General features: G+C 41.4%; 1 protein-coding gene across 1 annotated transcript in view; it reads right to left on the bottom strand.

Annotated features, from left to right (window-relative positions):
• Positions 1-3,192: 3,192 nt before the first annotated feature.
• Positions 3,193-27,848, bottom strand: part of ercc8 (excision repair cross-complementation group 8) — a 31,103-nt gene continuing 6,447 nt past the window's right edge. Inside the window, exons 2-12 of the mRNA XM_034091992.2 lie at positions 14,609-14,704; positions 14,297-14,398; positions 13,829-13,952; positions 12,643-12,724; positions 11,713-11,781; positions 11,352-11,418; positions 10,701-10,804; positions 9,923-10,047; positions 7,267-7,464; positions 5,422-5,517; positions 3,193-5,046 (exon numbers count right to left, since the gene is read on the bottom strand). Of these exons, the coding sequence (XP_033947883.1) occupies positions 4,981-5,046; positions 5,422-5,517; positions 7,267-7,464; positions 9,923-10,047; positions 10,701-10,804; positions 11,352-11,418; positions 11,713-11,781; positions 12,643-12,724; positions 13,829-13,952; positions 14,297-14,398; positions 14,609-14,704 (1,129 nt within the window). The 3' untranslated portion in view covers positions 3,193-4,980. The remainder of the gene's footprint in view (positions 5,047-5,421; positions 5,518-7,266; positions 7,465-9,922; positions 10,048-10,700; positions 10,805-11,351; positions 11,419-11,712; positions 11,782-12,642; positions 12,725-13,828; positions 13,953-14,296; positions 14,399-14,608; positions 14,705-27,848) is intronic.

The following is a 27,848-nucleotide window of genomic DNA, read 5'->3' as shown; positions in this document are numbered from 1 at the left end:
AACAACACTTTAAAGTAACAACACTTTGAATAATTATCTCTTCTAATAATTTTCTCTCAGTAATCACTCAACTACTGTCTTTCCAACAAACAGATTGACTCACCCTTACTGTCATCACAATGAAACACATCCAGAAGAATGTCATGCAAAGCTCCCTGCCTGCCTTCGACTCTCCCTGACTGCTTCCTTAGCACCCGGTGGATGGCGCAGTAGGCTACTCTTCAAATGTTTCACGAAATACTTACCATCATGATTCATGACTACTCTTACTGTTTAAAATGTTGGTTTACTTCATGTAATAAAATAATAACTTCATGGTAAGGCTACTAAAAATGACAAGGCTAAGTAATGTAATGCTAACTAACGTGCTCGCTACTCGTCGCTAATAGCTAGGTAGCTAACTTGACTATGTTCCATGCAAAACATGTATATTACCTGATATGTCTGATCCAGCGACTCCTGGTCCTTTCATCAGACGGGAATCGATAGAACGAGCAAGTGGTATGATCACTTATGTGATTACAACCTGGTACAAAGCACACAGGCATCTTGTAAAAGTGAATTTATTTTTAGTAATCTCTTATTTATTGGAGGGAATAAATCAGTTATGAGATCTTCTTCTTCTTCTTCGCTTTAATTACGAGTCGCAACCACTTGGAGCATTATCGCCTGTGACATCACTTACGCGAGCCAGAATGGGATTTGGGATTTGTAGTCTTTGTAGTCGCGTATTTTTCATAGTCTTATATTTCAACAGTTTTACGACAAAATGTGACTTTTTTGACATGGAACTTATTGTTTAAGATTGAAAAACATCATATGTGTAGTTCGTGGCACAATTCAAACAGGATCAAAAGATACGTTTTCTCTCTCCATTGAATTCAATGTAAATGTTTCGCTTCCGGGGTCCCATGGGCCGGAAGTAGATGGGCGTGACTTCGCCTCTCTATATGCAATAGAGTCTGGCTGCAGACAAGGAGACGGATCGTATAGGGGCGGATCGTATAGGGGCGGATCCTAAAGGTATATGACGCTCTCTGTTTCTCATTTATTTTAATGCTTTGAATGAATCATAAACGAACTTATATAGTATACAACCCACAGAGAAGACAAATTCATAAATTGTAGGCATATCATTTTTCACTGTTTGTGCAGTGGTAGTAATTATTATTCAAATCAATCAACTACTCCAAGGTACTCGAAAGGAGGGTCAGGCCGATTGTCGAACCTCAGATTGAGGAGGAACAATGCGGATTCCGTCCTGGTCGTGGAACGACGGATCAGCTCTTTACTCTCGCAAGGATCCTGGAGGGGGCCTGGGAGTACGCTTATCCGGTCTACATGTGTTTTGTAGACTTGGAGAAGGCGTATGACCGGGTTCCCAGGGAGTTACTGTGGGAGGTGCTGCGGGAGTATGGGGTGAGGGGGTCTCTACTCAGGGCCATCCAATCTCTGTACTCCCAAAGCGAGAGCTGTGTCCGGGTCCTCGGCAGTAAGTCGGACCCATTTCCGGTGAGGGTTGGCCTCCGCCAGGGCTGCGCTTTGTCACCAATCCTGTTTGTAATATACATGGATCGGATTTCGAGGCGTAGTCGTGGGGGGGGGGGTCTGCAGTTCGGTGGACTAAGGATTGCACCACTGCTTTTTGCAGATGATGTGGTTCTAATGGCTTCATCGGTCTGCGACCTTCAGCACTCACTGGATCGGTTCGCAACCGAGTGTGAAGCGGCTGGGATGAGGATCAGCACCTCCAAATCTGAGGCCATGGTTCTCAGCAGGAAACCGATGGACTGTCCACTCCAAGTAGGGAATGAGTCCTTACCCCAAGTGAAGGAGTTCAAGTATCTCGGGGTCTTGTTCTCGAGTGAGGGATCAATGGAGCGTGAGATGGGCCGGAGAATCGGAGCAGCGGGAGCGGTATTGCAGTCGCTTTACCGCACCGTTGTGACGAAAAGGGAGCTGAGCCGGAAGGCAAAGCTCTCTGTCTACCGGGCCATTTTCGTTCCTACCCTCACCTATGGTCATGAAGGATGGGTCATGACCGAAAGAACGAGATCGCGGATACAAGCGGCCGAGATGGGTTTCCTCCGCCGGGTGGCTGGTGTCTCCCTTAGAGATAAGGTGAGAAGTTCGGTCATCAGGGAGGGACTCGGAGTTGAGCCGCTCCTCCTTCGCGTCGAAAGAAGCCAGTTGAGGTGGTTCGGGCACCTAGTTAGGATGCCACCTGGGCGCCTCCCTAGGGAGGTGTTCCAGGCACGTCCAGCTGGGAAGAGACCAAGGGGTAGACCTAGGACCAGGTGGAGGGATTATATCTCTTCGCTGGCCTGGGAGCGCCTTGGGATCCCCCAGTCAGAGCTGGTTGATGTCGCCAGGGAAAAGAAAGTTTGGGGCTCTCTGCTGGAACTGCTACCCCCGCGACCCGACCACGGATAAGCGGGAGAAGATGGATGGATGGATGAATCAACTACGTTTTATGGAAGATATAGCTGTATATCATTTAACAACATGAGTAGAGGTTTCTGTACACCTAAAATACTGAAGTTTAAGTTACTGTCCTGATGTGTATCGTTCATTTGTTCATGTTGTGTCTGGTGGTAAGATTAATTAAAAAATATATACAGTACATACAAAGAGGAAAGTCTTTATTAAACAAACATTTTCAACTTGTTGTTCGGCCATCTTGAAAGAATGAAATCAAATGACTTCTTCTGCGAGGATTTATAAAAGCAGCTGGAATCCCTTAAATTGCATTACTGCCACCTACAGTATGTATTTCTGCTGAGTGTCATTATTCTATTGGATAAAAAAAGTTAGGAAACGCCCCTATACGATCCGCCCCTATACGATCCGCCTCCTTGCTGCGGTCTGCAGCCAGACCCATCTCCCTATACGATCCGCCTCCTTGCTGCGGTCTGCAGCCAGACTCTATTGTTCTTAAGGGCACCCCCGGAGGGCGTGGCCTGTCTCCCAGCTACGGTCCCATGTTGTTCCTGATTGGTCAAGTTTGGGCCCAATACTAGTTCATTCTTCAGTGATGCCTCATCGAAAGTTGTCAAGATGTAACAGTACAGAAATAATATCCTGTTCAAACTTAGTTAATAACTGGTTTCAGTGCAAAAAAGGGAGGGTTTTTTTCTTCATAAACTCCTAAAAACCACACTCAAATCGCAGAAGTTGATAAAAGAAACAAGGTAACATTCCCAGTGTTTTTATTATAAGACATAATAGTTAAAACTGTACAATTCAAGACACTTCAGGTAATGTAAGATAAAGATAAATGACTGCTTCATGATATTATGCTAGACAGAAACAGTATACTGGATATAAAATGTTTCATATTCAAAATGACTTGATAGATATGCCAAAAGATAACTGTATTAATGACTGTGATGTGTTATTGTTATTTTTTGCGTCAGTATTAAGCCTCATTTGGGTCAAGGTGTCTGAGGTAATAGGTATAACAATGAGGAGGGTGGGACAGAGACAAGGATTAACTCTTACTTTCTCAGCTAGTTTCATTAAACGGCTGTCAGAAGAACTAACAAAGAAATGTAAATTTAGCTGGGAATGATAAGACAATGGGTGCTATTTAGTACCTATTAGTTACTCCCATGTGGTCAGTCTCTTTCCAATGTGTTGAAAAAAACACTTAGAAAGACTCATATTGTGTACAATATGTAGTATGTATACATACATGTTACAAAATGCCTCAAACTGGTATAATGTCAGCACCATAACATGTGTGGGGGGGTTTAAACTGACAATAGATACGTATTTTTGCTGATCTCGAAACTAGGGATGCGCCGATCGGGTATTTTGGGGCCGATAGCCGAAATCAGTATCGGCCGATGCCGATTGCCGATCCGATCGGGTGGGTGGGGGCTATGGGGATCTTCCATTTAAAGTGATGTTTAAAACTCAGTTAATGGGGCTCATTTTTATATTGCTTCAGTTTATAATTGTAACAGATTGAAAAGTTCAGATTCATTTTTCAATACATGATGCGCTTCTACAAACAACCAAAAATAATTATTACATTCAAATGAAGTACATTATTCAAGTTTACATTTGGATAATAACACGGGAGAAATGAGCGGAAGCGCTCTCTTTTCCTCTCTCTCCTGACAGCCTGTCAGTATATGCAGCTCACTGATCCAGTAATGAGTGACCCGACAGTAAAGAATAAACATATTTATAACTAGTTTAGCTTGTTCCAGAGGTAGATAAAAGGGCTAAGTGTGTTAGGTCTAACTCTTAGTGTGTGTGTTGCTCCGCTCACCGGTCTGTCACAGCGGGCGGAGCTGCAGGATTTCTGCTTCACACACGTTGCATACCGCTATTTTATTGTCTTTTTCGGACACCTTCAAATACTGCCAGACCGAGACCGGTGAAGCCATTTTGGCGAGCTTGTTTTGCCGCGCACAGAGAAAAGTGTCATGTATTTTACTTCATGTGATCGGCTCTCCTGATTGGCCTTAGAGAGCACCGATCGATCGGCAGAGAGTGAATATCGGCCGATAACGATCGGCGGCCGATCGATTGGAACATCCCTACTCAAAACCTAACAATAAATATATTCTTATTTGCCGAAAAAAATTGCAGATATTCCCCCAATTACTACTATGAATAATTCAAAATACAAAATTGGCTTGGAACTTGGTGACAGGACTTTGGCAAGATGTAAGACTTGATATGCATGCTAAGGACCATGTCAGTTTTACATCCAAATTAAAAAAAATCATAACAATGCAATATCGAATGTAGAAAAAAACCATTTGTGCATCTTTATAATAGTATATAATAGTACAATTATTTACATATTCCAATTTACCATCTTTATCTATGCCTGCAATGATGAAACAAGAGATATTTTCCCAAAGTCGTTATTATCTTCACATGTATCCCCAGAGGATCATCTTCAAGATGTGTGCACATTGCCATAGTCAGACACTTTGTATGTCCATACAAAGAAAAACAGCATTAGTCTTCATCACTACTCCATGCATCCTGAAAGGCCGGGTTCACTGAGGACTGGTCAGCAGCAGCCTGTAAGGAAGCAACACTGAATGAAGATACTTGTCCCTGAATAAAAAAGTATGCATAGTGTGGCTTATTTTATAAATGAATCAAGTTCAAATGGAAAATGACAGGTTGTTCTTTTGATAGAATGTACTTTGTTTATATCTAAACCAGTATGTTCTGGGTGATTGTCATAATCTAAATTCTTAAGATGATGTGTACAGTCTATCTACCATAACATTTCTGCTATGAAGACCAAATAACAAAATGAAGACATTGTTTTCAGATTGCCACTACAACATATTGACTCTTGAAATAGAGTTTAACTTTTACAAAGTTAATTTAATCCACAGAGTGTCATGGTCTTGTCTTTCCTATATCTAGTTTCATTTTTATTAGTACCTGATTTGCACTTTTTGACTCTTCTTCCACATCTGGGGCACGAGGGGCAGGAACCCATGCCAGGATGTTACAGTCTTTACCTCCAGTATAGAGCTCCTAAACATAAACAAGAACAAAGACAACTCAGTTCTGACAAATTGAGTCGCACACGGTTACAGGGAACAAAAGAAGAGCTGCTGTCACAGCATCACTTTCACCTTGAAGCGCCTCCAGACAATGACATCAGCCCCGAGGGAACAGTCGTGTTAACAAGCATGATAGGGACCAAGAGTAAAATAATTAATACGCTTAAAACTGTCCATGCAACAGGAGTGAACACATGGGACACATTCTGTGTGTCAAAGGGCTGCTCAGTTTCATTACATCTGACAAGAGGTTCCTGTAAGAAGCAAAACATTGAAAAGAAAACCGAAATCTTCTTTATGACAAGCTGCCAAACTGCATTCCTATGTTTCACCTGTCAAACCAGTGAATGTAACCAGATGTTTACGTGGGCAGATGGCGTGGCATTGATTGGGCTTTTCATTTACAATGATTATACCTTGCAAAAGTTACCTTACAATTAAAAAGATAATACTGATGAATAAATGTGGGACACTGGCCATATTAGGCAGTTTTTATGCTAGACTTGAGTAAGTACAAATACTAAACTGAATAAGCATATTGATAAACTTTTACTTTGTCAGTTTAGCATATGACAGAATGGTATGACCAAGCTGCAAACACCTGAGATTTGCAGATGTATTGGCAGACTCCTGATTCAAACCAACAGCTTGAATGAAAGTGAATAATGGTTTGAGTCAGATGTTATCGTTATGTCAATCTGTGGCCATTGGCTTATTTGTTGGTCCATTGTAAAATCAGCAACAGAATAAAAAGAATAGGCTCTTAACATTGTTTTCCCCTACTGTTTATTATTAAGCGTATACGAGTATGTATACTGATATTGCAATTGTCAAATATGGGCAAAAAAAATAGTAAATAATATCCAATTAACCCAAAAAATAAAAAAGGTGCATTTTATGCTGCGTTTGGCAAATAAGTGTCATATAGATTTACAGATATTGAGAGCACTTGTACTTTGTATGCAGTACTATTATAAAATGTAGTGTTTTTATTGCATCTAAATGCATTTATCTCAAAATTAGTTTTTTAATGAATTTCATCCCAATTTGTGATTCTTAAATATTGTAATCCTGAATCAGTTGTTGTTGTGTTAGTACATTTGCTCAATAAAAAGTTACAGATAATGGTGAAACTAAAAGAAAACCTATACTTAACTCTGAAAGAGTAGATAGTAGATTTACTTTAGTGCAGGGGCACCTTGTGACTTATGCAACTGCAACAGTCGACATTCAGGTCAGGAGCACAAAATGGGTTCAAACAAATGAGATGCCATTATTTGCATTTATAGTAGCTCAGTATAGCTAAGTAGATGTTAACAGTGTTATCTGTACTGGGGCAAGCGGCTCATTTGGGACTGCATGGTGATTGCACATTTTGAAAAGCTCTTACTGTGATGGCAACACCAAAGAAGTCGAAGAGATTAAAAAAGGGGACGCAAAGAAACGTCAATTCTCGAGGTGTAGAGGGACCAGCTAGACCCGACTAGCTGAACAAACAGAAATAGTTAGATGGAAATACAAACAAAGCAGCACTGCAGAGAGATGGGTTTATTCAGATGCAGAAAACCTCCATTGTTTTAGTTGCTGCTGTTTGCATTGTGCCTGATTCAACAAAAGAGTGAACTACAGGAATGCACTCTCATTTTTGTTTCGCTGTCTTGCGCAGCATAAATGGACTGCATTTTAATGGTGCAATTAATACCACTGCATTGACTCTCACCTGGTAGTCTGGGTGAAACTCGCAGCAGTCCACGTTATTGTAGTGCCCTCTGAGCATGGTGACCAGCTCTCCTGTGTGGAGGGCATACACAGCCACCGAGCTGCCGCAGGGCACAAACACAAACTCTGGGCTGCAGCCACGGGAAACTGTGAACTGAAGCCTTTTACGGCTCTCGTTGCAGACCTTCCCGTAATTTACCTGAAGGACACAAAGAAGACACACAGGGTTCAGAACATGTGTGTATGCCAGGATATACATTGTATAGAAGCTAATCAATGTGGCATGAATATAAAATGTTTTTCTTTTATGAAACAGACAACATACTGACAATTTCTTGTATTGGCAATATGATACGTATCATGATCCAGAGGACATGATATTTTAAATATATTGCGATACTGTAACCAAGACGATTTATGGAAACACCTTTTTTACCTGGAAGTATCATTGTATAAACATTATTCATATCGCCATGTGAATAAAATCGGTGTATATACATGTCATTTTTATAAAAAATGGTCACCCTGTTTTTCCGAGTTCATACAGTATCACAAAACATAGTATCAGGATATTTCAGCATATCTATATCATACATCTCTATGTAACAATAATATGTTATGCCTTTCAAGCACTATACCAAAACAACCAGAGCTACATTCAGTGTTTGCCATCAAAACGCTTGTTTCCTTGAAGTCTAACAATTGTATTTCCTCAGCAATTATTTTAAAATAGTATGAATGTATTGTTTACATCCATCTAACTAACTTGCAGTCTTCTTCTTCACTGCCTTCATTGGCACATTTCTGCATTAACATGGATGTAGATTTGTGGAACAGTGTGACAACCACTCAGAAAAAAATAAACTTTTTACCAGAAGAACAGTACAGTAGAGAGGAAACCATCATTTTAAGACTTCTGAAACTGAAACGTAGGGTATGCTGGACCAGATGCTTTCAATTTATATAACATACTTTCAGGACTTGCAATGACCCTGAAATCAAGATGAACAGGAACAAGCAAGCAAATAAATTCACCTTCATGGTGTAGAATTACAAGGCTTTATTCATGCCGATGAAACAGGTCTGAATTGTGCATTGCATTTCCTTTAACATTTTAGCATTACCCCCTAAACGTACACCAGACATCCTCATTGCAACTCTTATCTCTGCCGGGAGAGAAGGTCAAACCCTTCCTTGTGTCTAGTCGTCTAGTGTTACAGCCCGAAGATGGAAACATGTCCGCCATGGCAACCTCAGCATGAAGCAGTAGAGCAGAAAATTAGAACCGGAGCAATAGCATAACTTTCCTGAGCTTTAGGGTAAGGTCATGTTTGTAGGTTGTGGAGATGGAGCTAATATATTTTCCATTTATGTAGACCCAAGAATATCAAACACTGTTTCTCTAAGAGTAGCAGTAGCATCCTGTTTACTCAATCTGAGCAAAAAATTACAAACATTCATGCAATTTGTCAACCTCTCTCTGCTAAGGGTTTATGTTGTTTATTTTCTTTTAAACTGGCCAAAATTAAATCATACAAAGAGTCCTCGAGAGCCCGCAAGAGCTGTGTTGTGAACAAGGCTGTCCATTATGGTTAACAGTAGCTAAATCATGAAGATTGTTAACTAAACATGGATTCCAGGTTTACATGCTAATACCAACAGAGAATATCAAACTGTTTTGAAAAGAAAGTTTTGCCATTCATAAGTATCCCCTGTGTCGTTGAAATTTGAATATAATCGTAAAAAAGTGACAATGCAGCATCTATATTTCAAACCAAAACCATGACTTTTTAAGGTCAAAGAGAAAAACGAATTTGCAGCTACTTTTGAGAGTATTCTTCAAAATTAAAAACATTTCAATGTAAGGTAAAATGTTGAGTAATGGATGACAAACAAGTGCATAAATCATGTGTAGCACCCTAAACACTGGAACATGTCATGTCCTTTAATCAATCAATGAATATTGATCAATATTATGGTTTTAAAATTGAACCGAATGACCCTAGTGGAGAAAGGTTGCCACAGTGCCAAATGCATTACATAAAACAACACCCAAAACGTTTTGCAACCTTATTGTTGAGAGTCTGTTTGCACTTTGATTAGGCTGCGTAATCTGGCAACGATTGATGTTATTGATGTGCGTTGGAGCACCACTCCTTATCATTTACAGATTTCAACCTGCTGCTTATGATGGCTGCCACTGAGATACCTCCAGGTTAATTCAGGTAAGTAACCTTCTTAGAAAAAAACCCATCACATTCTTAACGACTTTTAAACCAATGAGCGTGTGATAGCTCTGTCAGAGCTAACGTAATGCAGGGGAACAATAAAGGTCCATATTATCTTATTTAAATAGCACATCAGAAACCATGTTATGACAATAACAGAAATACAGTTACATGATGTCTGCTAAATAATGTTAATATTCCTATGTTTCTAAAGAACACCAACCAAGGGAAGGCATGTAGGCGGCACTAAAACAGGACCATCAATTAAGCCATATGGAACTTTTCAGCTGCTGCCTTAGTCAAAACAAAGTTTTAAACTGAGACATAACCTTGATGTTATGCGAGTACATGATGAACAGTGTACTATAGTAAAAACAGGTTACCCCAGGTATGTTATGAGGAGGAAACACACACACACACACAACTTACCAGGGTGTTTTCCCCAGTTGCACTATTCCATAGTCGCATACGGTCATCAGTTCCAGTGGTGAGGAGGTAGAGGCCATCGCCAGTGAAGCACAGGCCATTCACTCTGCCATTATGCGCCATGTTCACTGATAAACATAAATGAAGCATGGCAACATGTATTTGTCATGTCTTTCATCCTCGATCTTTATCAAAAACCAATAGTACATAATTATTTTATACAATTGATTATCAATAAATGACATGCTTTTAGTGTAATGTTTGTTAAACATCTCTTGTCTCCTTATCACACAGAAAGGCTTAGATAAACTGTGCAAACTGGTTTTATGACATTGAATCCTTTGATTAGAAACACATACAGGGCCTTAGGAAGGAAAACACAGCCTGTAAGAATGTTGACATCTCATCCAGAGACAGACTCTGTTGTGTTAACCGGACTAACCTGAAAGTTAATAAAATAACAAGCTAGGACTTTAAGCGACTTTGAGACTATGAAAAGCGCCATATAAATACAATTTATTATTAGATCTGTAAGATTGACTGATTATTTACTATAACCAGTCATTGAATGCATCGTCATCAGTTACCAGAAAATATGAATTATGTGACTCTACATCAATGTTTGCCCCCACAGTTTGTTCTTCATGATGCTTTTTCCATCAGTGCAGCACATTGGAGTTGCTAAAAGGACTTTTTTGACAGTGTTTTGCAAATTGATATTGTTACGACAGGATTATAAATAAACACTGGAAAAGTAAGAAAAGGAGAGAGGTGACAGTACCTGCCTCAGAGGATGCTTTTGATTTGTCTCCATTGTGTTGGTCCAGAGTGAAGAGACTACCAGAAGCCCGACGCACATCCCATACTTTCACTTTGCTGTCTGCACTTAGAAGGAAAATGAGGGAATTATTTTAGTTTTACACTCTCCTGGTTAATTATCCTTAAGTCCTGTTCATTCATTTCAAAAAACGTTTGATCAAGTCCGGTACAGGGATTAATACAGCTTCATGTTCACTAGTGTTTGTTTTTAAAGGTCAGATTTCTGCTGGGAATTAACATTCTGCTCCATAATAGAATAGCATACACTTCTCTGTGCCAGTTGTTTTCAAAATCACTTAAAGTCCGCAGGGAAAGGCAGCACAGTAATCCCAATAGGTTCATTAGCATGTCTAATGTATCATAGCACAGGTGGGGACTGTATCTACCATATGCTGCACTGAGAGGGCCACAGTGCCTGTCTGCTGGCGATGTGGTGGCATTATACTGGCCTCAGGGTTGCACTGTGGCCAGATGGGCAGAAACTGAGAAGACAGGAACAGCTGGGACACGGAATTGTGGGGATTTTTTCTGCGTCCGACACTTTTCTTTAATCTGAGGGAGAACCAGGTGATGCTGATTCTCTACAGATGGACTGACAGTTAACAGTGCCTACCTGGCAGTGGCTAAGATGTGATCGTATCGGGGCGACCACCGCACGGACAGGATCTCTGCTCTGTGGCCTGGAGGGAAACAGTTATTGTTTATGCGTGTGAAGAAAAACTATAACAGAAAATGATTAATGTTGTAGGTTAAACAAATTGTTAATAACAGAGCCGGTGCAGCGGGTTACATTCCAAGAAAAGCTGCATAATTTCCATGATTACACTTTCTTTGTAATTGTTTTATTTAAAAGAAAAAACTTGGATATTCTCTGAGATTAATAAAGTTATTTACAAGCTCCCCCAGCTCCAATACAAAAAATATATTTGGCTCTAATACTCCATGCTTTCATTAATTGCCTCTAGCTCACATACCCTGAAGAACATGAATCCGTGAACCAGACTTCAGGTCACACAGCTGGATTTTAGGGTCTGTGGTGCCAACTGGAAAACAAAGAAACAAAAAGTTGAAGTTAAAGACCCTTAAAATAGGGAATTACAAGGCTGGCATAAAAGCTGAAAGCTCCTTGCAATAGGGTAGGACAGTAGTTCAAATCTTAAATTCCTTCTTATCATCATTATCAAAGTGTACAGATCCTAGTACATGTGTAAGTATCATTTTCTACAACGTGTATGGGAGAGGCACTTCAAAAGAGTCAAATCGGAAGACCTAGGTTCTAAAAGAACAGGTGTGGTAAACATGAAAAATCCCTGATAACAACACCTGATAAACGTGAGCCAACACACCCATTTATACATCAGAGGGGGGCAAGATATTGAGTAACATTCAAAAGAACAAAGAAGATGATTTGGAGTTCATTCAAATTGAAACAGCCAGCATTAAGAATAATGAATGTAGTGATGCTTTAGAGTAACAGATTCCTTTTGAAAACCAATGTTTGACAAGGATATGTAACACCCCTGAGAGTGGAGGACATCAAGCTAAAAAAGACGACACTGTGATTGTCCCAGGATTAGAAAAAGGTGTGTCAGACAAACTGTGTGGGTATGGACATGTATGAGTACACACAATCAGCAGGCACGAGAAACCTGTTTGTCCAGTTGGGCAACGTTGTGAGGTGGCACAAAGATTATTAAAAATGTTTCCCCCTGAAATCTTTCACGCTTCTGTCGCCTCAAGGTACATAGCACATTGTAACCTGGGGTAAAACGTGTGTACACAGCGCTGTGTGGAAGCATGCAGTACACTGACTGGAGAAACAAACTGATTACAGGGTATCTGATGACAAAGAACAGTTTGTTATTCCCCATAGAAAGCAGTGGTGGTTGAATCATGACACACACCTGCAATGAGACTGTGCTTCCTGGCGATGGGGGAGAGGTGGTGGCTGTAGACATTGCCCTCAAACTCAAAGACTTCTGCAGGCTTAAGAATAACAAAGGGAAAGAAAGGGAGTACAGTTAGCTGTAGTCAGCTTCCTTTGAGTTAATTGCTAAGTAAACATCAGTAATACTGACTCTCTCTCTCCATTTTCAAATCACGTCTCAAAACATATCTCTACACACTTGCATATCCACCCTGATCACACGTGCTCTGTTTTTATTGATTATATTGTCTTGTTTTTGTGCTGTTTTTTTGTTTGTTTTGTGTACCTTTTACAGCGACCTTGAGAGCCTTGAAAGGCGCCTTTATAAATAAAATGTATTATTATTATTATTATTATTATGTGTGCTGAATGATATCTTAATTTAATAATACAAATATACAGCCATGACCTTTAACACAAAGCCATTGCCTTAAAGATGTAACTCTTATATAAGTTCCCGACATTGCGGAACAAAAGTTAATGGAAGGACTTAAATAAAAACAGAAGAGTAGAGAGAAGGGATACCATGGCTCAGAAGGCTCACCCGAGCAGCAGCGGCGGTTACAATGCAAATTCTTCAGCAAACATAAAAAGCCTCACTGTGCCCCGTCTGTCAGTGAGTGCCAGCACCGACCAATGGGCACTCACACAGAGGAGGCTCTGTTTGCATCAAATACCACCAATACACATGGACTTTGTGCACAACAATGCAAAGCACACATGAATGTGCAAATACACACCACAATAAATAATGTAATAGGCATAGGTGTGTGTGTTTATGTGGAACACAGAGACAGAAACACGTAGAGTTTAACTTAGTAAGCTAAACCAATGAATGGTCGTTGGCTCTTTGCTGTCCCTTCCCTGACCTTTGAGTTAACCGCAGTGCCAGTGTAACTCTAGTGCAGCTCGGGCCTGCCATATGGGACTCTTGCATAGAAAGTAGAAAGCATGAAGCAGAAAATTAGAAAGCGAGGGAAAGGGTGGTGGAGCTATAAGAATACAAATGTCAGCTAGTGGCGTGATAAACCACTTTGAAATGTGCACCAAGTAACCTGTTTAATGTTGACATCCACATAGGTTTATATGTTGATTCAGGTTTATATAACACATGTTTATCACATGTAATAGGGAGTAACCTAGTCTGTGGGTGACAGTCTTACCTTCAGTGTCTCAGTGTCCCAGACCTTCATGGTCTTGTCAAAGGAACTCGAGACAAACATGCCCGTGTCATAAGGATACCACTGGACTGTCTCTACGCTGAATTTGTGGACATACCGACTCGACCTAGATAAAAAATTAAAAACATAACATGAGACCAGATTCATACTTATGTCTTTAGTGATCTTCACCCCCCAGTTATGTTTGAAATATCAAATGAACAAATGGAGAATAGTGCACAACCACGTTAGACTTTCATGGAGCAACAGTAAATAAATTATGACATTATTGTTCATGGTGAGACCCACATTGTCACAAATTAGATTTCAGAGTCATGTATTGAAGTGAACCAAGAATTAGTATGATTTTTCTGTTTACATTACCATTAAAATGCAGTCATAGGAAACAAAAGATTGGGGAGGCAGTGCTACCCTCTAGAGGACAGAATGAGTAAAGGCAAAAACACTCACCTGCCTACAGTGCAAACTGCCTTGCAGGTGTACTGTAGTTTCCTACTGTAGTTCTCCAGGTCATAGATGACAATCACTCCATCTGCGCCGCCAGACAACATGCTAAATAACAGAGAGGGTTTACTTCACAGACTGCATTACTTCCTCCAACACAGCTGCCACATTGCTTTCTAAAGGTAAACCTGCAGTAGTTCTTAATGGAAGATTATCACAGAAAGGTGTTTGGATTAAGATTGTGTAGCTGAAAACTACATATCATATACCTCCATTTTACTGGGGTCTTATGACAAACTATGACAAAAGTGGACTTACTATCTGCCCTCTACTGCTTCAATGTCAATGGTGTTGATGCCGTTTCCATGGATTCTATCAACATCTCTGTCAGGATTCAACTTCAGACTCAGGACCCTTTGGAGATTAAGAAAGGAAGAAGAGTCAAGCATTTCTGGAAAACGAATAAAATGTTTAGCATCAAACCTTTGAGGCACAAGTGGATAAAAAGACAGAGCAAAGGAAATACACAATGTTGCAATCTAGAAATTGACAGAGTTGGTGTTAAAAAGTCAAATGGCCTTGTGATTTTTTACATTATTAGTTTTACAAATGATAATTTACATTGCATTATTACATTGTAAATAAATCAATACATACACTGAACAAAAATATAAATGCAACACTTTTGTTTTTGCTCCCATTTTTCATGAGATGAACTCAAAGATCTAAAACATTTTCTATATACACAAAATAACCATTTCTCTCAAATATTGTTCACAAATCTGAAAAAATCTGTGATAGTGAGCACTTCTCCTTTGCCGAGATAATCCATCCCACCTCACAGGTGTGGCATATCAAGATGCTGATTAGACAGCATGATTATTGCAGAGGTGTGCCTTAGGCTGCCCACAATAAAAGGCCACTCTAAAATGTTCAGTTTTATCACACAGCACAATGCCACAGATGTCGCAAGTTTTGAGGGAGCGTGCAATTGGCATGCTGACAGCAGGAATGTCCACCAGAGCTGTTGCCCGTGAATTGAATGTTCATTTCTCTACCATAAGCCGTCTCCAAAGGCGTTTCAGAGAATTTGGTAGTACATCCAACCGGCCTCACAACCGCAGACCACGTGTAACCACACCAGCCCAGGACCTCCACATCCAGCATGTTCACCTCCAAGATCGTCTGAGACCAGCCACTCGGACAGCTACTGCAACAATCGGTTTGCATAACCAAAGAATTTCTGCTGTCAGAAACCGTCTCAGGGAAGCTCACCTGCATGCTCGTCGTCCTCATCGGGGTCTTGACCTGACTCCGGTTCGTCGTCGTAACCGACTTGAGTGGGCAAATGCTCACATTCGATGGCGTCTGGCACGTTGGAGAGGTGTTCTCTTCACGGATGAATCTCGGTTTTCACTGTTCAGGGCAGATGGCAGACAGCGTGTGTGGCGTCGTGTGGGTGAGCGGTTTTCTGATGTCAATGTTGTGAATCGAGTGGCCCATGGTGGTGGTGGGGTTATGGTATGGGAGGCGTATGTTATGGACGACGAACACAGGTGCATTTTATTGATGGCATTGTGAATGCACAGAGATACCGTGACGAGATCCTGAGGCCCATTGTTGTGCCATTCATCCACGACCATCACCTCATGTTGCAGCATGATAATGCACGGCCCCATGTTGCAAGGATCTGTACACAATTCCTGGAGGCTGAAAACATCCCATTTCTTGCATGGCCAGGATACTCACCGGACATGTCACCCATTAAGCATGTTTGGGATGCTCTGGATCGGCGTATACGACAGCGTGTTCCAGTTCCTGCCAATATCCAGTAACTTCGCACAGCCATTGAAGAGTAGACCAACATTCCACAGGCCACAATCAACAACCTGATCAACTCTATGCGAAGGAGATGTGTTGCACTGCGTGAGGCAAATGGTGGTCACACCAGATACTGACTGGTTTTCGGAACCCCACAGACCCCCCCAATAAAGCAAAACTGCACGTTTCAGAGTGGCCTTTTATTGTGGCCAGCCTAAGGCACACCTGTGCAATAATCATGCTGTCTAATCAGCATCTTGATATGCCACACCTGTGAGTGTGAATCTATTTAAAACTCATAACAAACAAAATTCCCAAAGTTGTCTTGAAATTAACTTAATAAATAAACGAAACGAAAAATATAGCCTACTTATGCAAACAACATTGAATCTGGACTTGAAATGATTCTGATTAGGCCTATTCGGCATTATTCCTGGAGCACGTGCTCTATCTCTCTTTCTCTCACACTCTCACTCACAAACACAGGCTTCAAATCAAGTCGTCATTATTACAACAAATACACACTTGCAACTGATAACACTGGCAATTATTTTATATTTATTAGACTATTCAAAAAAATCATGCTTCAAAAAACAACGGCACAGCGAACTAATCACACAATCACAGAATGAATCATTCTTCATCATGGCACAGCGGCCACACGTTATCACAGACACAGGTTAGGTGCGCACCATGCGCATTTTCCAACATAAGAGAGGTCACAATTACATTGCTACAGATTTAAATCTCCGATCCCTCTCCATAACAAGAGAAAAGCTACTCATCACCATTAGAAGTTAATCTTGCGGGCCTTGCGCTCAGCAAAGTCGTCAACAACGCTACTCAGGTCTAACTTCCGGGGCCCGCTGTTCTGCGGTCGCAACAGTGACAGGTATGGTGAGATATAACAGCAATGCTGTGCACACTTCGCTAAATGTGGCTGCCATTGAGCTGTGGTCCACAATAAGCATCTTGGTCATATCCTTCACAGATGGTTCTTTAGCTATTTCAGTCTTAAAGCAGGCTCTGAATGCAAGGAGTTGGACGGGGAAACTCGGGGATAAATCCCTGCTGTCGTGGTCCGCGAGGCGCTGCGCGTGCTGGTGAAGGGCATTATCCTGCCCACGGTTCAATGTCCTGGGTGGATAGCCTGGAACAGTTCGTTCGTTTATTCTGAAACGGCTTTCGCCATCACTAAGCCTCTCGTCTTGACTGAGTTCATCGAAGTGGCGTTTCATCCTTCTTTTGCGAATTTCCGTGAACTCGCTCTGCGCTCCCCATCTCTCAGCAAGATTTTGAGCGGTGCGTTTGGCCTGGTCAAAGTCATCTCGGTATGCAGATAGGGCCTGTATTGTGTTTTGGAGGACACCAACAGCTTTGTGGATGTCTACATCCTTTGCCTGCAACATCTTTGACACTGCATTCATGTTTTCCAGTATTTTTGTCTGTTGTACGACAAGAAAAATAAAGCTGCATTTTTCCATATGTTTTTTTAGGGCTGTAGCCTCGTCCCGTTCCTCCCTCTTTTCGCTGACCAGTGCGATTTTAGTTAGAGCTTTCATGATATCTACATACCGGTATCTAAGGGCAGCAATTGCATCATGTCTTGAGCACCACCTGGTTGGGCAGAGGCGCTTCATGGTAACTTTACAATGCTCTGAGAGTTCTGATGACATGATACCGGAAAGGAGTGACCATCTCTTAATACTTTGGCTTAAAATAGTATAAAGAGTCTCAACAATATCATAAAAATTGCGCAGCTCCGCTATATTCTTTACGGAGTCATTCAGTGTCAGATTTCAATTGTGTGCAGCAGTGTACATATTTGGCAAGCGGTTCCATCTCCATGATCCTGGCCTGCACACCTAAATAGACCCCACTCATGTTCGCCGCGCCATCGTATCCCTGGCCACTTGCTCAGGTGAAATCCGTTACTCTCTATGCTGTCCAGGATTTACTTTTAGAGTTCACGAGCTGACGTGTCCACTGTTTCCACGAACCCCAAGAAAGCCTCATTTATCAGGATATCTTTTGCGTTGTCGTTTGCATCCCTCTGGATTGTCACATATCTTATACACTTGGCTAATTTAGTCTCTTTTGGAAATATCTCGGGTGGTGTCCATGATCACAGAAAAAAACGGAGCATTATTTATTTCTACTTGAATGTCGCACTGCACCCGCTTTGCGATTATGTAGATTATCTAATTTTTAACAGCTGGACTCAAGTATTTCACAGAACCTTGTGGTCGCTCAACAAGTTCTTTCAGAACCGGATCGTAACATGCTAAAAGTTCTATCATACTGAGAAAGTGTACACTGTTGGGCTGTCCAAGAATCTCCCTATGTCCTCTAAAAGCCAAGTTACAAGTGGCCAGACTGATTATAATGTTGACAATACGCTCAAGTACCTGTCTCCAGTAATTAGCAGCATTCCTTGCATTCCTCTCCATGTTTGCATCGATTCTCCCGTTTTTCGTCCACTGTTCATATATGACACACGCTCCGACATGGACCTGAGATTGTGCATGTGAGTCAATCCTCGCAGACAAATGTTGCCAGTCACGAACTCCTTTGACCCACGCATCACTGTAGAACGGTGCCCCTCAGTCTGCGAACAGCCAGCACGGCTCACAATAGGCACAGTCCAGGGTGGGGGAGTAACACAGCCATGTCTGTGGCAGTTTGATACCTGCTCTGGTAGTGGTGGTTTAATAGATCTCGGAGAAACACCTGTTTCCTTGATGTGTGTCTCTGGGGAATGGGCCGGTAGGCCTACACGGGCATCGGGCGTCTCAATAGCGCCATAGAGTCCCCTATCGGTTGGGGAAGGGGCCCTTGCGGGAACTGTAGGACCACCGCCGGGCACAGCCAAATCCATCCTCTCCTCCTGGCTCATGGCTGGAGAAGAAGGTCGCACAGCCACGGATACAGCTTCACTTGTGGAGCTAGACGATGGTGAGGCAGGTGAGCTATCGTTAGCCTCCGGCTCCGGCTGCCGCTGCACGTCAACATTACCAACGTTAGCGTTCGATTTCGAGGACGATGTATGACAAAAAAAACTGTCTAATTTTGTCAGTTTAGCCTTTACATCTCCTTGTTCTCTCTTGTCCTTTCTCTTTTGAGCGCCGCTCTTGTGTTTTGCTGTACATTATAAATGCTAGCTATTCAATTTGTTATAATTCTGCCGATCTTGCTGCTGCTATAGCTATGTAGTACATATAACTTTTGATGTTGATTTAACGGTTCGCTCGTCACGCAAGGTGACATGACATGAAAGGGAGCAAGGTCATTGGACAGACAAATTACAAATTAATTTTGGTTGCTAGGTTACTTTGAAGACTGCGTGAACCAGTCAATGCCATTGGGGCCCCAAAAAAATATATATATTGAAAAAAATCAAATGAAAATTCTATAAAAAAAATTTTTTTTGCATGGGCCCCTGGGCGGCTGTGGGCCCTGGTGCACCGTCGATAGTTATGCCACTGACATAAACCCTTCTGAGGTATTGATTACTTGCTGTAAGCATTAGAGGTGGCAGAATGACAAAACATGTTTCTCTCGCTATCACAATTTTGGGTTGACCAGACCCTGGAACAACTTCTGTTTCCTGTTCTACAATGGGCATAGAGCTTGCGTTAATTTTCAACCGGACAGATGAGGCTAGGATACCGGATAAAGTTAGCAACACACGTTAACCATGAACAGCCTATTAATCCGTTCTCTTAATGTTATTTCTTCCAACGTTGTGGAATTAGAGAAAAGGGGCTTCTTAACGTGCTTTTATCCGGGGTGGAGGGAGTTACATATTAGTTAAATATAACATTGGGGCGTGTGATTGTAGTGGGTGGAGGTGGTGAAATGAGGATATCCATTTTGGAGTTCAAGCAAGTATAATATAGTTAACGAACGTTACACAATAATAAGGAAGAGAGCCATTTGTGTGATACATTGCTATTGATATGGATTTAGAGTGGATATTTAAGACTTCTAAACAGTAAACAAAAACGTAACTTATGGGTGAGTGTTTTTAGCAGAGCCATATAATGTCCTTGTGATTCTGTTGATTATTACCTGTCTGTATAATGTTGCAGCTCAGCTGATTTTGGATTGATGGCAAAGGGAGAGGGACTTAAGTGAGAGTGAAAAGGTAAGTTTAAAATAGGTCAGCAATTTCCCATCCTATAGGTTGCCGAATCTAACCCTTTCTCCTGTCTTTGTCTCCCTCTTTCAGCACAAGAACCCCACGGGGATTCAATGGAGTCTGAAGACCTTCAATGAGACCCTCACCCTGCACCTGAGTCTCAACTCCCAGAGTTTAGCAAGCCTCTCCCTGTTCTTTATTTTTGATTAAACAGACGTTAAGCTTCCCAATGGTGTGGTCTTCGTTTTGTGAAAAATATGATTACCTCACATATTTAGTTGCTGTTGTTGTCTTTTGTGATAGTTAAAATTGCTCCTGCTGACTTGAGCCAGCCATTCTTTCCTCCTCTCTCTGTCAGTGGGGAAACTTTACATGTGTACTCCTTTCTCTGAGCGATTTTTTTATTTATCCTTTATTTATCCAGGAATGTCCCATTGAGATACAAGATCTCTTCTTCCAGGGAGTCCTGACCAACACGGCACACAACAAGTTTCAACATAAAACAAAGGCATTAAACAAAAAAAACATACAATTCAAATATAAATACAGAAGGCCATTTGTGCAGTGGCAAGAAGCATAATCACATCAGCAATAGCATCAGGTAAAACAGTTACATGTTTCATGAAGGGCTAATCGTAGCATACCTTTAAAAGCATTTACAGTAGGAAGTGCCTCTAGACAAAGTTTTACTTGCAGCGTATTCCATAAAAAGGGAGCATAGTGGGAGAATGCAGCTTTACCAAGCTCTGACTGCATCAAAGGAACATTTAAAAGCATCCCATTTGCTGCTCGTCTAGTATTAAAAAAGCAAGTATAAAATGACAGAAGTCTGGAGATATATAAGGGCAGCTTACCTAGCAATGACTTAAGGATAAAAATCAACATGTGTGATTGTCTTCTTTGGTACAGAGAGGACCATCCTAAGGACTGATACAAAGTGCAGTGGTGGGTGCGAGAGCCTGCACCCGTTACAAAACGTATAGCAGTATGGTACGCAGAGTCCAGCTTTTTAAGCAAGGAGGAAGAAGCATGCATATAGATCACATCGCCATAGTCTAATACAGACAGAAAGGAACTCTGCACAATTCTCTTCCTGGCTTCAGACGGGAAACATTTCCTTAAACGAAAGAAAAAGCCCAGTTTAGGTCTAAGTTTTCTCAGTAGGTTCCCAATATGAACATCAAAGGCCATCTTTTCATCAATCCATATGCCCAGATATTTGTAGGATGCTACTTTGTCAAGGCATGTCCCTTCCAGTGTAAGAATCGGAGGGACAGCTGTATTAGCTCGAGAGCGAGAGAAGGTCATGTACTTGGTCTTTTTTGCATTAAGGACCAGTCTTAGCCTTAGCAAGGAGTGTTGCAGTGTATTAAAAGCATCCTGTAGAAGCTCTATAGCCTGAGTTAAAGAGGAAGCCACTGTATAAACAACTGTATCATCGGCGTATAAATGAAACCGTGCTGGGTTTATCCCATTTCCTAGTTCATTTATAAAGATGGAGAATAAGACAGGGGCCAAAATAGAGCCTTGTGGAACACCTTTGTTTATAGTAAGAGCAGCTGAGGTATAATCTTCTACTGAGACACACTGAGTTCTTTCAGATCGATAGTTTTTAAACCAGCTCAAAGCCATTTTGCCAAGACCTATGCAGTCAAGCCTCTGCAGTAGCAATGCATGATCCACAGAATCAAAAGCTTTAGACAGATCAACAAACAATGCTGCACAGTGTTTTTTCTTGTCTCGTGCTTCAATGATGTCATTTGAGACTAGCATAGCCGCTGAAGTAGTACTATGGCCTGATCTGAAGCCGGACTGAGACTTGCTAAGAATATTATGGTCAGTTAGAAACTTTTTCAGTTGTTCGTTTACAAGAGATTCAAAGACTTTGGCCATTACAGACAGTCTGGAAATAGGGCGATAATTATTTAGGTCAGAGGGGTCTCCGCCCTTTAACAAGGGGAGAACCATGGCCGACTTCCATGAGCTAGGTAATTCACCAGCATAAAGACTGAGATTCAGAATAGAGGTTATGGGTTCTGCAATCAGACCTGCAGCAACTTTGAAGAAGAACGGCTCTATCTTGTCTGGGCCTGAAGATTTCTTTACATCTAGGCTCATTAAAGCTTTGTGAACCTGAGAGGTCAAGATGGGGGCAAAGGTGAACAGTTGATCAGGGTCAAGTGGCGGAGGACCTGGCTCTCCTTCTGCAGCGATCATCCCTGAGTTGCTAGAATCAAAGATTGAGCCAGCAGAAATAAAATGATTATTAAAGCTGTCTGCAATATCCATGTTGCCCTTGATTTCACTCTGATTTACCCTTAAGAGATCAGGAAGGCTGTTTGGAGTGATAGAACCTGAGGAGGATTTAACAAGTTTCCAAAACTTTGCAGGGTTATTCAAATTGTCATGTATTGCATTAAGATAGTAGGCACATTTAGAGTTTTTAATCAGCTTAGTGCATTTGTTTCTTAATGTCCTATACAGATTCAAATCTAATGGAATATTCGATTTCTTTGCTTTAGCCCAGGCAGTGTCTCTCTGTCGAATGAGAGAGGATATAGAATCATTAAACCAGGGGTTGTCTTTACCGCTTATCCTAGATGTCCTAAAAGGAGCATGCTTGTCACATATAGCCAAGAAGGTGGATTTAAAATAATTCCATGCTAACTCAACATCGGTCATAAGTGAAACAATGTGTAAATCACTATTAAAAACATCATGTAGAAACGCCTGCTCATCGAAATGTTTGAATCGCCTCTTGTGAATGAAACGTGGCTTTCCTTTAGGGATCTTACAGGTTCTCACACAAGCAATTGCGCAGTGGCTTATATCATTACAAAACGTGCCTACTGCGGAGAAACGCTGAGGTGCGTTTGTAAGAATAACATCAATCAAAGTGGACTTCTCTAAATCGTTTTGGTTTAACCGAGTTGGCGAGTTAACTAGTTGCACCAAACAGAGAGAGTCACAAGTGTCCTTGAAAGAGTTTTGTAAATCCGTTTGCCAGTCCCAGTTTAGGTCTCCGAGTAAAACCATCTCGGATTTAGTCCAGTTATGGAGAAGATTGGAGAGTATATTCGTGGCTTCGCTTGAGGCAGCGGGCGGGCGGTAGCATCCGATCACTATAATGTCTGAACCACTTGGGAGCAATAGTTTAATTACAGAGAGTTCAAAGCATTTTGGTTTTGTTAGGGATTCGATGCAGGTGCAGTCTAAATGGGTTTTAACATAAATCGCAACCCCGCCCCCTTTTCCCACACGGTCTGTTCTAAAGACATTGTAATCTTTTATATTTATCATATCATTTGTAATCGACTTTTTGAGCCACGTCTCAGAAAGGACAATGATATCAGAGTCAGTCGAATCGGCCCATATTCTGATGGAGTCCATTTTATTAATCATGCTGCGAACATTAAGGTGAAAAAGACGTAATCCGTCTTTCGTTCTAAACTCCTCTGGTGTTTGCAGCTGAGACAGTTCTGGGCCTGGATTCGGTTTCACGTTACCCGACATCAGGAGTAGGAGAATTAGAAGCCAGGTCCTCCTCGCTGGGCTGGTCGGCTTGCCGTCGCAAGTGCGCGCTGCATAGGGGGAAAGTCTCCCATTTCCCTGGGCCCATAGACAGCGTAGTCCTCGCGGAAGAACCCCGGGTAGATGAGACGTCCATGAGAGAAGGTCCTCCGCGAGCAGCGGGGTTGTCATCATGGCAACAACTCTTCCTAAATCCGGGGAAGCCATGGTGCCTGGGGTAGGCCACACATCAAGCGCAGGTGTGTCTTGTGGGTGTTCAGCGTCGGGAGCGACACCGGTCTCGGAGATCCCCAGCACCAGGTAGCCGACCAGGTAGAATAGCAGGGGAGGTAGCCACATCATATATAAAATAAACTCCTTAATGTTTCTTGATTTATCGTCCAGTTAAACTTGTCCTCTCTGACTCTAAAGTCTCAGAAAGTTGACGTGAACTTTATAAACTTTATAAACTTCTTCCTTTTGACCGAAGAACAACCGTCTGGTTTCTCTCTGAAAGCAGCGGCACTACTATTAGCTTTGTCATTTAAAAAGATTGTACGATAAGAACTAATGTGTTTGAGTAGCTCGCATCGCAGGCTCTTTGGAGCATCCCCAGGCAGCACAGCAAACCATGGGGGAGACGATATGCCAGGACAACATAGAGGAAAAGGCACAGAAAAACTGCATGCATGCTATTCAATGTTTATTGAATTCCATTTATTTACAATGGATGTTCCTAAAACAACACATTTAACATCATCATCCTGCTGCTGCTGCTGCTGCTAGTGCTTTGACTCATTGTGCTGTCAGTTGACAATCATTGATAGGCACCTGTGGGTCTCCTGTCCTTTCTGAAAGTCATAAAGATTACATTAGTACTTTAGATTACTTGTGTCCTCAATTACCATGGGATTACTGAAACCACCATGAATTAAAGAAATGGTAGAAATGTATCTAATCAGAATTTTGAAACCTTCCCTCCCTCTAAATATATCAATAAACATTAGGATGTGATGCTCCTGACTACCATACAGGTTTAAGAAGATAATATTTGTTTTAAAGAATTCAAAGCAATAAACAACAGGAACAGGCTCTAACCAAGGCAACGTTAGCCTAACATGTATATGTTAACAGGTAAAATAGCTGTTCACACTATGTACATTTTCTACTTTCTACGTTGTAATGCTATGTTATTTCTATTTAAGATGTTTACATTTTCGATTGTTTAATTCTAGTCTTTTAACTGTCTAATGTACAATGCCTCCTTGTCTTTTGCTGCTGCAGCGTAAACATTTCCCCAATTGGTATCAATAAAGTACTTCTTATTTTATCTTAATCCTCAAATATTAGCACATTTTACTTCAAAAAAACAAAACACATTGATGTAACTACATACACATATCGATATGTTGTATACATATTGTAGGCTACATTTTACACCAAAACGGAACACAAAAGCAGGACCAACCATCATACATTGAATTCCTTGACTAACAAGAGAAAGATTCATCATTTAAATAAATATTTAACAACAAATGGGCCGGTTCTAAGGGGTTATTCAGTTAAGCCCGATGAGAGGGGATACAGCTGTACACATGTCATCATTAACAGACGTCGTTTAAAAGTGACGTTTGAGTGAACGAGGACATCCCAATGAATACCTGAGGACTCCTCTGTCCTCGCGTCACCTCCTCGTGTCTCTCGCTCGCATTTTACGGAGGCGGAGCTAAGATGCAAGGAAGGGAAGCGAGTGAGGGAAAGGAGGAGTCGAGGAGGGGTATTGGGATGAGGCTTGAGTCTCTCTGAACCACGGGATGATCAAGCATTTTGGACTTCCGCTGTCGTAACTCATGGCGCTTCGGTATTGTGCTAAGGGGAAATTATTTTGACCGGACACTTTGACCGGAGAGATTTAGATTTGCCGGTCTTCAGCATATTTTACCGGTCATAGTCCGGTAATTACCGGCTAACGGGAACTCTGGTTTTGCCTCAGCAATCTTCCTACGGGCCACACAACTGGTCTGAAGTGCCCTCACCTTATACACAGTCTGCGGTCCCCCAGCAGACAGCGTATTAGTCTCTGCCTGTCCTTCCGGCACAGTATGCATATCAACCGCCGCAGTACCAGCATGCCCGGCGCTGTGGGAGGCCAGGCCCTCCCATTTGACATTCCTGCCCTCCCCCAATAAACACGTAGTAATCAGCAGCGAACCGCTTCAACATGTGTATTTCGGTTAATTCACGGCATTCATTTTGTTATTCTACAGTATTGTTGTTTTATAGTTATTTGTTAATGTAACCCAATTTGTGTTCTTTGAAATTGAAAAGGATATCGCATTGTGTTTGTTACTTTCGTTGCAGTTGTATAGGCCTATGTCTTAAGTGTAATTTGGCTTGGCTTCCTATTTATGGACATGCTTTTATTTTGAAGGAGAGGTAGCGCTGTCGACAGGAAGTTGTTGTTGCTTTGGAAACAACGTGACGGAGATTAGCGGAGAAAAGTAATATCTACATATAAAGACGGAGAAAGTAAACGATAACGTTTATGGTTAAGTGTTAGCACCCCCCGAAGAGGCACAAGCTCTTACGTTGATATTGGAGATTTCAATAGATTCAATTTGAGAAAAAAAACAGGGAAAAAACAAACAAAAGGAATATCCGAATAATGAAATTGAAACCGGAATAGTACTCCAAGAACGAATATTCGGGTACAGCCCTAGTCAGCTGCCGTTGATATTATAGCTTTTTTAGCCGTCAACCAACTCCCTCTCAGAGGTGACCACGATTCACTCCACAGCATGTCTGAGTCAGGCAGTGGGCTCTTCCTATCGCTGTTTGAGTAGGCTATACGCTGCACAAAGATGCAGAGTTGGCCAAAATATTGTTCTAAGTTAGCTCGGCTGAGTGAAAGGATGCACCTGCAGTGCAAAGGAAAATAAACCATGCCCAAGGCGGGCTAAACAGTTCATCGTCTCCGTCTATTTCTCTCCGAGTGCAACGATGAGGAAGCTGCCATCCCTAACCAGTGTGCCTTGCTCGTGATTTACCAGTGTTTGTGATGCCACGCACACAATGTTTCAAAAGTGGTTTCTATGTTGCCCTTTATTTGTGTATGTACAGATGTAGCACTCTAGAACAGACTCCAGCCAACAGCTTCCTGCCAAAGACCCAACGGATCCCAGCGGCTGGGAATGTTAAGCCCTCCCACTATTTTCCAAGAGGGCGTTGCCAGATTTTCAATTTCAGGATTTAACCATTAGATGGCGCTTCATTCACAAATACAGAAAGACAAGTTTCATGGACTTTCAGTACTTCAGTTGTGTTTTGGTGAAGAGCATTTGAACACATAATCTGTTATGGTTTTCACAGGTACTACAGTATAACAAAAAAACATCAATATTGTAGATCAAATAAAGTATATCTAATCTTGTAATTCAATAATATATAGTCTTTATATATTAAATAATTATAATGTTTACACTTCTTTATTTGTTATGCTCATACTTTTATCTTTACAATAGTTTGCTTTAATATGCAGTATATTTTTTGTAATATTTTGTTGGTGTTTGCTTCCTCCTGCTCCCTTTCGGACACATACTGTATGATTTATTATTATTATTAATAATATGAAGATATTATTAAGATAAGATGTTACCTTGATGTTACACTAAACACAATTAAACATTTTTCCGATTTAATTCAATTTCCTGCCTTTCTACAAATATATTGTGGTGTTAAAAAATCCAAGAAAATGTGTAGTGTAGGGTTGGGAGGGTTACTTTGTAAATGTAATCAGTTACTGATTACTGAATACAGTAAAACTCCTGTCTCCTGTACACCTGTGTGAACAGGAGACACAAAAAGCAAAATGAACGTGTTTTTACTGTTTTAATGGCTTATCAAGAGCACAACTGAAACATCACATCTGAAACGATGTAACAACATAATACACTTTTTGGGGATGCAGCTTGGGATGTGAGGAGTGAGGGACACGGCTTAGAACGGGCGTGTCGCATTCTGTCCTGCCAGTGTTGGCAGGACATGAATTAAAATGTCGAACTCAGACTTCATTTTAAGGACATTTCG

The sequence above is a fragment of the Pseudochaenichthys georgianus genome, chromosome 9 (genome assembly GCF_902827115.2).
Source record: "Pseudochaenichthys georgianus chromosome 9, fPseGeo1.2, whole genome shotgun sequence".
Taxonomy (NCBI): domain Eukaryota; kingdom Metazoa; phylum Chordata; class Actinopteri; order Perciformes; family Channichthyidae; genus Pseudochaenichthys; species Pseudochaenichthys georgianus.
Note: the sequence above shows the minus strand (reverse complement) of the source record. Positions and strands in the feature narration are given on the sequence as shown.